The 10,227-nt window shown below is 42.7% G+C and overlaps 1 protein-coding gene across 2 annotated transcripts in view; it reads left to right on the top strand.

The window, feature by feature from the left end:
- Window positions 1–10,227, top strand: part of GOLGA5 (golgin A5) — a 33,668-nt gene that overhangs the window by 22,604 nt on the left and 837 nt on the right. Inside the window, exons 9-12 of one of the 2 annotated variants that reach the window (XM_029951489.1) lie at window positions 2,025–2,123; window positions 4,025–4,250; window positions 7,242–7,347; window positions 8,712–8,775. In XM_029951489.1, the coding sequence (XP_029807349.1) occupies window positions 2,025–2,123; window positions 4,025–4,250; window positions 7,242–7,347; window positions 8,712–8,775 (495 nt within the window). The other variant, XM_029951490.1, reaches the window with a different exon arrangement.

Here is a 10,227-nt window from a genome sequence, read left to right as displayed (position 1 = left end):
GACAGATGAATGACAGAACCACGAAACAGTCCTGGGGCTTGTCTCTTATCACACAGCTGGCTAGAGAATAGCCTAGAACCCAGGACCCGGGCCTCGTCTGTGTGTCAGTACCTCTCCTCGTCAGTGTGTACGTGTAGAAAGCTTAAAAACATCAGTTGATTTTCATGTTTTATTACATTTGTACTTTCTAGGAACAACAGTAGTATTATTTACTAGAAATACAAATACAGCATTATTGCCATATTAGACTGCTCTTTCTGTTTGAGAAGAAGTATTTATGCAGTGTTCTTACAAGTCACATTTATAGTTGTATTTCTTTGTTTACTTAGCAGTTCACTCCCCAAGCCAAATTATTTTACTTTACTAGACTTATGTAATAGTTTCCTTATAAAACAACTAAACATGCCTACAACCACATTTTCAGAAGATGCTGTATCTAATGTTAATAACACCTGTAATTTACTGAATAATGACATTGTTATAGGCACATAGTATGCATTATCTTAATTTTATCCTCATAATAAAATCTGTATTCTCTTTACAGAAAACTATCCTTACAATTATGGGTGCATCACTTCCAACATTTCCAGCTTTGTGTATTTATATTCTTAGACCTTTCTTATTAGGATTTATCATTTCCGAAACTTGTTCTATTCTCAGAGAAATGTTTGTTTTTATTATGATCATGCCACTTCGGGCTGTTTCCTGAGTAGGAGGAAGAAAAACCACTCATTGAGTATAAGCCTGCAGATCCCTCATAGTCGTCGTAGATAATTTAGTTATAAAATTGGCCATCCTTTTCAGAAATTGCATTTTAATTTATTCAGGGAGCTGTTATTATATATCGAAAGGCAAAAATTTGATGTTCTTGATGGTTAGATAATTTTCATTTTATTACGGCAGATGTTTTTACCGCATCCCCTGCCAGCGCCCTTTTTTAAATGATAGAATTAAGTAGAGGCGAGTGCAGCTGAATGTACTCTGGGCTGTTTATTTAGTCATGAGATGTTCTAGGTGTAAGTGCTTAATCTTGGGGTTAAATAGTCCTACAATGCTTCTTATTAATTTAATTTTGACCTTAAATTTTGTGCTAGCCTAAGAGCTTAAAAGAAATCAGGCAGACCTTCTTATAAATTAGAATTCTCTTACCCTAATTACTGCCTCATTTTCTTTATTCTCACTTATCACCATTTTTTTAATCAGTAATATGAGCAGGCTGCACTAAATGTTTCACTGTAGTCTAGCAGTTTGATCCTGTCTCACGTTCACATCTTCATGCTTCTTCCCTTTACTTCATCTGCAAGGTTAAGCATATGCCTCTGAAAGTTCTTAGTTAATTAATTACTTTCTTCGCTGGCCTGTGCTTTGTCCTCAACTGCGACCGACACCAACTCACCAGACCCATTGTCCAAACCAGCAGCACGTTCGTGCCGTTGTCAGTGAATCAGGAGGTGTTTCTTTCTCATTCAGCGATGATAGAGCAGAACAGGTGCACGGTATTGCCTGCTCCAAATAAGCACGCGAAGAGCTGCTCAGCATCATTAATCACTAGAGAAACGCAAGTAGGCCCCACACTGAGACCCCAGCACGTACCTGCAGAATAGCTACGCTTACCGGAACTAACGATCCCAGATGTTGGGAAGGGTGTGTAAGAACAGGAACTCTGTCATACTGCTGGGGATCCAGTAGAGTGCAGGTATTTTGAAAACAATTCACCAAATAATTTGGCAGGTTTTTTTCCCCTACAAGTTAGACATAACCTTTACATGATCCAGCAATCCTATTCCTGCATATCTACCCAAGAAGAATGAAGACTGATGGTCACCTAACAGACTTGTGCTTGGTCGTTCATACAGCATGCTGGGGTACCGTTCTTCGGACCCGTCCGCGTCTGTCCGTTTGTCCCTTCAGGATGGACTGAGCGCGGGTCGGCTCAGAGCCTCCTGTGGGTCAGGCGCTGTTTTAGGTCCTAGGGATGAAACAGGGGACACTGACAGCTTGTTTCTTCACGGCTCACTTCGTAGGAATTCCACTACATAGAAGAAGATCTGTATCGAACGAAGAACACATTGCAAAGCAGGATTAAGGATCGAGAAGAAGAAATTCAAAAACTTAGGAATCAGGTATGAATGAGTGTTCACAACTTGGGAAGAGAGACCATTGCAAAGCTAATTTTTTTTTAAAGACTACAGAAAGACCTTCTTATATTTTCACCTGAATTCTGCTGTGGCAGTAGTGAGATGTTATTTTCTCACTAGATACAGAAATTCATCTAATGCCATTTGAGTCTGCATTTGCTGCATTCTGTGGCTTCTCCCAGAAGTGTCTTGTAGCCAAAGCCACCTGAGGACATATGACTTGCCCCCAATTTCCTATCTTCTGACTTCAGTGATGGTTGAGCCAATTGCGTTTCATATTGTGGTTTTTCTTCCCTAAGAAAAATCTAATGATAAATCTTATTAACAATTGATCAGTCTTTCATAAAGTCACCAAGACCTATTTTCAACTCTGAAAATATAAAACATAGGAAATAATGTGCCCACCACCCAGGTTACCGTGCTTACCACTGACTGTGACAGAATCATGCATTCACTTATCCTGTAACTAGATTATCCTTTTTTCCCTCATACTTATTGACTTAATAAATAATGAACTCATTGATCATTTAAATAATTTATGTAAAGATTGATTCTTCCTTTTTTAGTTAGCTAATGACTTAGTTTGAACATAAAAAGTCAAATAATTTTAGTTTTTAAGTTCTCAGACTTCATAGTGGTCCATAATTTAAGATGTTCTAAAATATTTTAATTTTTATAAGAGTTGGAAATAGGGGCACCTGTGTGGCTCAGTCAGTTAAGCATCTGACTTGATTTCGGCTCAGGTCGTGAACTTGCGATTTGTGAGCTTGAGCCCTGCTGACAGTGCAGAACCTGCTTAGGATTCTCTCTCTCTCTCTGCCCCTCCCCCGCTTTGTCTGTCTCTCTCTCTCATAATAAATAAATAAAGATGAAAAAAATTTTTAATAAAAAAAAAGAGAGACTTGGAAACAGCTGATTTCAGTGTTCTGTTCCTCCCTTGCCTGTCTTTGTGAAGCCCCAAATGGTAATGCGACTTGCTGGCAGAAAGCCAAAGCCAAGAAAGGAGCATAAACCCAATTGGTTTAATCCTTAGATATACATTCCTGTATGTATTAAATGTTCATTGCGTGCCTACTAAGCCTAAGATATGGTGCTATTTTTCTTAACTAAGAATTAACCTTAGGAGGCCATCTCTTAAATTTTCATCTAAGTGGAGCAGAGGAAAACCTTTGTCTCATGAAAGAAAGTTGATTTGTACACTTGATAAAGAAATCAGCATCTTAATACCTTGCCAAGAAACAACCACTCATAAATGAGTGACCCCTTAAGCACATAAATAGGTGCTCAGAACCATCAGTCATCAGGGAATGCAAACGAGCACCTCCTGGGACACCGCTCTACTGACTACCCCACGAGAACGGTGGTCTTATCCCTACACGCGCGTACAGGGCAGTGTAGCGAATTGTGCAGTCACGTGGCCAGGAAATTGCAGAGGAGAGGTGAAAACCTCTTTGCTCTGTACCACAACTGCTGAGTTTGGAGGGTTTTGAATCCAGGTTGAGAAGTTCACTCTGTGTCGTGGATCGTGGATTCCAGATCGGTGCTTTCAGATATTTCTGACCACGAGGCCACGGTAAGAGGTAAAGTACACGTTGTTTCTCAGTACTCAGACGTACTTAGACACACACCTGAAACAGACGTTCCACAGAGTAGAACTCTCACAAACTGTGTGCTGTGCGCTCTGTCCCATACAATGTGGACTGTCACCCACCAAGTTGATTTTCTGGCCCATTACTCCAGTTTGAGAATCTCTTCTGTCACAGCGAAAGAATGATTGAAGAGTTTTGAGAAGTTGATTAATGCCACACTTTACCTGCGGGACCGTGGGTTCTGTGCTATATAACTTTAGTTTTATACAATCATTTTATGAACACCTTGCCTTTCAGCTTACCAATAAAACTTTAAGCAACAGCAGTCAGTCCGAGTTAGAAAACCGACTCCATCAGCTAACCGAGACTCTCATCCAGAAGCAGACCATGCTGGAGAGTCTCAGCACAGAGAAGAACTCTCTGGTCTTTCAGCTGGAGCGCCTCGAGCAGCAGGTGAACTCGGCCAGCGGAAGTAGCAATAATGGGTCTTCCATTAATATGTCTGGAGTTGACAATGGCGAAGGTAACAAAAACGAATTTCAAAAGAACTTTTCATTGCCTCAATTCCAACCTTGCTAATTCAGACATGACTTTGGAAAGTTACAGGAAGCCCTTTTTTTTTTAATGTTTTATTTATTATTGAGACAGAAACAGAGCATGAGTCGGGAAGAGGCAACGAGAGAGAAGGAGACACAGATTCGGAAGCAGGCTCCAGGCTCTGAGCTATCAGCAACGGGCCAATGCGGGCTCGGACCCACAAACCGTGAGATCGTGACCTGAGCTGACGTCGGCCGCTCAACCGACTGAGCCACCCTAGATGCCCCCAGGAAGACCGTTTTTATTTGAAAAGAAGGTTCAGGGGTGCCTGGGTGGCTCCGTTGGGTAAGCGTCCCACTCTTGGTTCCAGCTGAGGGCGTGATCTGACAGTTCGTGGGATCGAGCCCCACATCGGGCTCTGTGCTGACAGCATGGAACCTGCTTGGGATTCTTTCTCTCTCTTCTCTCTGCCCCTTCCCTGCTCATGCATGCACACACACTTACACACGTGCACACACTCTCTCTGTCTCTCAAAAATAAATAAATTTTTTAAAAAAGAAAGAAAAGAAGCTTCATCCAGAAAAGCACCCACTTTTCTCCTGATGTGAGGCACAAGCCATCTGTTTGACATGATCTTAGCAAACAGGACAGTGCACTGGTTACTGTATCCCTCGCTAGTCTGGGACTTGGAGAAGGGAGATTCAAAGACCAGTGATCATATTGAAATATGTAGGACGTTCAACAATATGTTGATGCTAAGGCAGATAATTTGGCAGAGATGGGCTTTCATGAAGACTTGAAGAAAGATTTACTGTAATAATCTTCTAATCCGGGGGCACCTGGGTGGCTCGGTTGGTTAAGCATTCGACTTCAGCTCAGGTCATCATCTTGCAGTTCATGAGTTCTAGCCCCACGTCAGGATCTGTTCTGACAGCTCAGAGGCTGGAGCCTGCTTCAGATTCTGTGTCTCCCTCTTTCTCTCTGCCCCTTCCCCACTTGTGCTCTGTCTCTCTCTTTAATAAACATTAAAAAATTAATAATCTAATCTATAATTATGAATATTAAAGCTAATAGTCATGTAAGTATATCCATGCTCTATAATTTTAATAAATAAATCTGTAGATTCCCAAAATGTATAATTAAGAATGTTAAAGACTTTAGTATAACTTCATCAGATCAGGTTTTTAATCTCAGAGCCTCATAAAGTCCACAAAGTAGACATTCAGCAAATCTCACAGTTCTTTGGTTTTATTAAAAGTTTTTTAAGTTTTTAAAAAATAACATTGTTTTTTATATATGTTTTATATATATGTTTTTTAATAACATGGCCACTGTCAAAAGAAATAATTCAAAAAAGAAAATTAAATCATCCAGTAATCTATTACTCTTAGATAACATTTTGGAATATCTCCTTTCAGACTTTTTTCTTATGTATATTTGAAGTATCTGTTGATTGGTTCTTACTTTTTTTATATAAATCAGTTTTTATTATGTATTTTCATACAATTGTTTATATTGTATATGTATTGCTTTCTATACATCCCTCATGTGGATTTAGATTGTTGCCAATTTTGTCACTAATATAAACAGTTCTGAGGAAACTATTCTCTGTAAATATCTTTTATTTTTCTTAACATAAACTATTAGAAATGGAGTTTGCTGAGTCCTAGGTATACACATTTGAAGGCTTTTGATTTTTGTTGCCAAAATCGAGTAATTATTAAGCACCTACTCAGTACCACCTACTGTTCTAGGCATTGGAGGTACAGTTTTTGACAAAAGAGATCAAATCTCTGCCCTGTGGATCTCACATTCGGGCACTTGGGGGGCGATAGGCAGTACATTATGTGAGGTGGTGACAGGTGCTGCAGAAGAAACCCAAGCAGCGAAGGGAGAGACGGTGCCAAGTGTGTGGGGGGGATTATAATTTAAATCGACCTCATTGGAAAGGTGGCACTTTGTTAAAAGTCCCAAAGGGGGTAAGGGAGACTAGAGGGAGCTTCACACGAAGAGTTTCCAGGCAGAGAAGAGCAGGTGCTAAGGCCCTGAGGCAGGCGTGGTGCTGGCAGGTTGCAGGAACAGCAAGGCGGCCAGTACAGCTGGAGAAGACGGAGTGAGGGCGAGAGTAGGCTACGGGGCATTCCGGTAACTTGGAGGAGCCTGTCTTGGCCTGGATAAGGACGTTAACTGAATGAAATAGGAAGCCATTGAAGGGCCCTGAGGGGGTGACTGATCTGTGTTTTAGCAAGAGGCCTCTGGCTGCTGTGTCCAGAAGAGCCTGCAGAGAGCGGAGGTGGGGACCAGGGAGGAACCGCCGTACGAATGTGTGTGAGAGGTGGTGGCGGTGAGGCCCCGCGTGGGATTCGGGGTTAAAGGTGAGTGGGCAGATTGCCGGTGGGGTTTGAGAGAAAGAAAGGAGTGTGAGCCTGAGCTGATGGAACGATGCTGATCGCGTGCCGAGGTGGGGAGGACGAGCTGAGTAGGTTGGCAGGGAGGGCAGGAAGTCGGACTCCTGGTTCTGGGCAGCCAAGCGAGAGGTGACCGTTAGGCATCCCGATGGAAACGAAACCGCCGGTTAGATGCGTCTGGAGGTGGTGGTCGGGCCGGAGAGGCAGGTCTGGGGGTCGTCGGCTTGCTAGAAAGGGTGCGTCTGGCCTCACACTTGCCGGCGCAGGAGAAAGTGCTCGTTAATGTTGATTCTCAGCAACACGGTATCTGTAAACTTTAATTTTTGCTAATTGTGTAGGGAAATAATCTTGGGGGTTTTAATATTTATTTTTCTGGATACAGAAGTTTAAGTATTTTATATAATCAAATGTATGTTTTTTCTTTCTGGACTCACCTTTGGATGTCATGCTTATTAGAAGGTTGGCCTTGAGACCCATTTGTAATACAACATATATTCAACTATAATTTTGTTGGGACATTATTGATTTAGGTGTTTGTACCTTAGTTCATTGTTTTCTTGTTTAAACAGGCACACGGCTGCGAAACGTGCCCGTTCTTTTCAATGACGCAGAAACTAACCTGGCGGGGATGTATGGGAAGGTCCGGAAAGCTGCCAGTTCCATTGACCAGTTCAGGTGAGCAAGGCCAGAGTGATGGGGGCGGGGTCCTCAGCTCTTCTCGTACCGCTTCCCGGGGGTCTCAGTCACGGCGAGGCCTGTCGGGCAGAGCTGATGCTTAAAGTGACGTTTCCCTACCTCCTCTCGTGGCGGTTCCGTCTCACGAAACTGCTTTACGCGCTCTGCCCGTGCCTGTACTCTGTGGAGGATTAATACCCTGATCACTTCTCTTCTCTATTTAAAACTCTCACTAACTTCCATTGAGAAAACCTCCGTCTCCTGTAAATACATCCGTTGGAATTTTTTTTTCATTATTTTATTGTGTGATGAGAATAAAAGATACTACTAAAAATGAATGAACAGTACTCATTTTAACGTATATTTGTATATTCCCCAAAAGTAATATGTAATTTATATACACGTTATTACATACTTATAACTTCTTTATACTAGGAGACATCCACCCTACGAAGAACATGTTTTATGTATGCTTTGACAAACTTCATGTTTTAGTAACACCCTAAAGTCTTCTGCCTCATAATGCTTGTAGTTAAACACAATTATAATGAGTTGTTGCAAAGTAGAGCAATCTTTTCTTACCTCTTTGTGTCCGAACAGAGCTATGGAGTTAAAACTCAGCAATGATTGGCTAAGGTTGCTGAGGCCACGGGCCAAAGATGCCTTCAGCGTCATCTCCAGGCTGCAAAGCACATTTATTTCAGCCTCTCATTTATTCACATACATAATAGTTTTTTGAGAAACTGTATGCGAGGAGTTCCGCTGATAGCAGTTAAAGATGCAGAAAGGCCTAGAAGAAGGGTGTGTGTGCTTGTACGTGTAGCCATCTTGATGGGGAAAGTGTTTCGAAGAGGCCCGACTGAGAAGGCCTAACCTCAGGCCGCTCCCGCAGCTGCTGTGGTTCAGTGTTGGCCGGAGTGTCTGTAGTTCTTTGCCTTTTACAAGCATGTGTCTGTGCAGAAGCTTCCAGATTAGAGCCTTGCAGCTATTAACCAGCCAGACTCCTTTCCCATTCATGTGTGGACACTTGCCTTGTCTTTTGTAACTCCTTTGGTCTCTAGAAGAAAGATTGTTCAGAGAGGGACCAAGTTGGCCTCCTGTAGTTGTAGCCGGAGAATTAAGGGGAACTACTGCACTGTATTTAACAGTCACGCCACAATCAGTAAAGAAAATATTTGTTTACTGTGATGTTTCTATATGGTTATGCCAAGTAATCATCTAACATCTATGAAACGGTTTTTTCTGTTAGGGTGGCCGTATAAATAGTGTAAATGAGAGAAATCCTGAAAAGCCTCACTCACTGCTACCCCAGGAAGACGTGTTTGAGTGTTAACCCTCTCCTCTCGCCCCCCCCCCTTGTGCAGCATCCGCCTGGGAATTTTTCTCCGAAGATATCCCATAGCACGAGTTTTTGTGATTATATATATGGTAAGTAAACTTATTTGAAAAAATAATGCCACACTTGATTTTTAATGAGTTTTTTTTTCAGCTGCTGATCTTTTTTTTTTTGAGAGAGAGACACAGAGCATGAGCAGAGGAGAGTCAGAGAGAGGGAGACACAGAATCAGAAGTAGACTCCAGGCTCTGAGCTGTCAGCACAGAGCCCGACGCGGGGCTCGAATTCACGAACCGTGAGATCATGACCCGAGCTGAAGTCGGCCATTTAACCAACTGAGCCACCCAGGCGCCCCGCTGCTGATCATTTTGACCTGAAGTCTAGCAATCAGTTTTGAAAGAGAATAGAACTCATTTTTGGTAATTAAGATTTTTTTTTCTTCAGGTATGCAAGTAGAGTTACAGTTCATCACATCTAAAATATAAGTTGCCCAAAGGCTTTTTTTACAATAAAATTAACTGTAGTGAAGTTCGACGGTTACCTCCATTTCCACGCCCTTCTAATGATAAAAATGCAACGCAAAACAATCGATTTCATTTGATGTAAAGTTTCTTTGATTAGTTTCATGGGATTTGCTTTATTTTCTGAAAGGCCCTCAAGGTTGATCTCTATTCTTTCAGATTTCTTGGCTGCAACAAAGTGGTCACCGTAGTGTGGGGTACTGTTTCATGTGTCCTGTGACCCCGTTCTGAGTGAGGGCGGCTAAGAATAATCAAGCAGTTTTCCTGAAAAAGAAAAAAAGCTTACTTAGGAAGAGATTTCTCTGTGATCCACTAGAGGGAAGAGTTACTCCTTTGAATAAAAAGGTTTTAAGCAGCGGGCGCCTGGTGGCTCAGTCAGTTAAGTGTCCGGCTCAGGTCACGATCTCAGGGTCTTGAGGCTCAGGGTCAGGCTCTGGCTGGTGACGGAAACTGCTTAGGTTCTCCCTGTGTCCCTCTGCCCCTCGTCTACTGGTTCTCTCTCTCTCTCTCTCTCTCTCTCTCTCTCTCTCTCTCAAAGTTTTTAAGAAGTGAGGGTTGGAGAGAACAAAAGAAAAAAATTGACAACATCAGAAAGGATTAGAACAGGCCCACAGCGAGTCGATTCCTGGTGTTGGAGACAGGAGAGCAGGTGCGCCCCTGTCGGCACGGGACGTCAGGAGACATGGAGGCGCATGACAGGATGGCGAGGCACTCAGTAAAGGAACCTCACATAATGTCAGCGCCGCCGGGAGGGAGCCAGTGGAAACTCATCTCTATCTCCCGTGCTAGACCCTAAATCAGCTTCCAGAGCTTGACGCGTTACTTACTCCCGTCAGGAAGGTCTTCCCGCCTCCTCCCTCCTCACCAGATGACGGCTACACCCTTTTTCAAAACACCAACTGTGACTGTTCCCATAAAGGCTTTCCAACCGGGAGCACTGGGCTGGCTTAGTTGGTAGAGCATGAGACTTTTCATCTCAGGGATGGGAGTTCAAGCCCCACATTGGGCCTGAAGCCTAACTTA

The sequence above is a fragment of the Suricata suricatta genome, chromosome 9 (genome assembly GCF_006229205.1).
Source record: "Suricata suricatta isolate VVHF042 chromosome 9, meerkat_22Aug2017_6uvM2_HiC, whole genome shotgun sequence".
NCBI classification, from domain to species: Eukaryota; Metazoa; Chordata; class Mammalia; order Carnivora; family Herpestidae; genus Suricata; species Suricata suricatta.
Note: the sequence above shows the minus strand (reverse complement) of the source record. Positions and strands in the feature narration are given on the sequence as shown.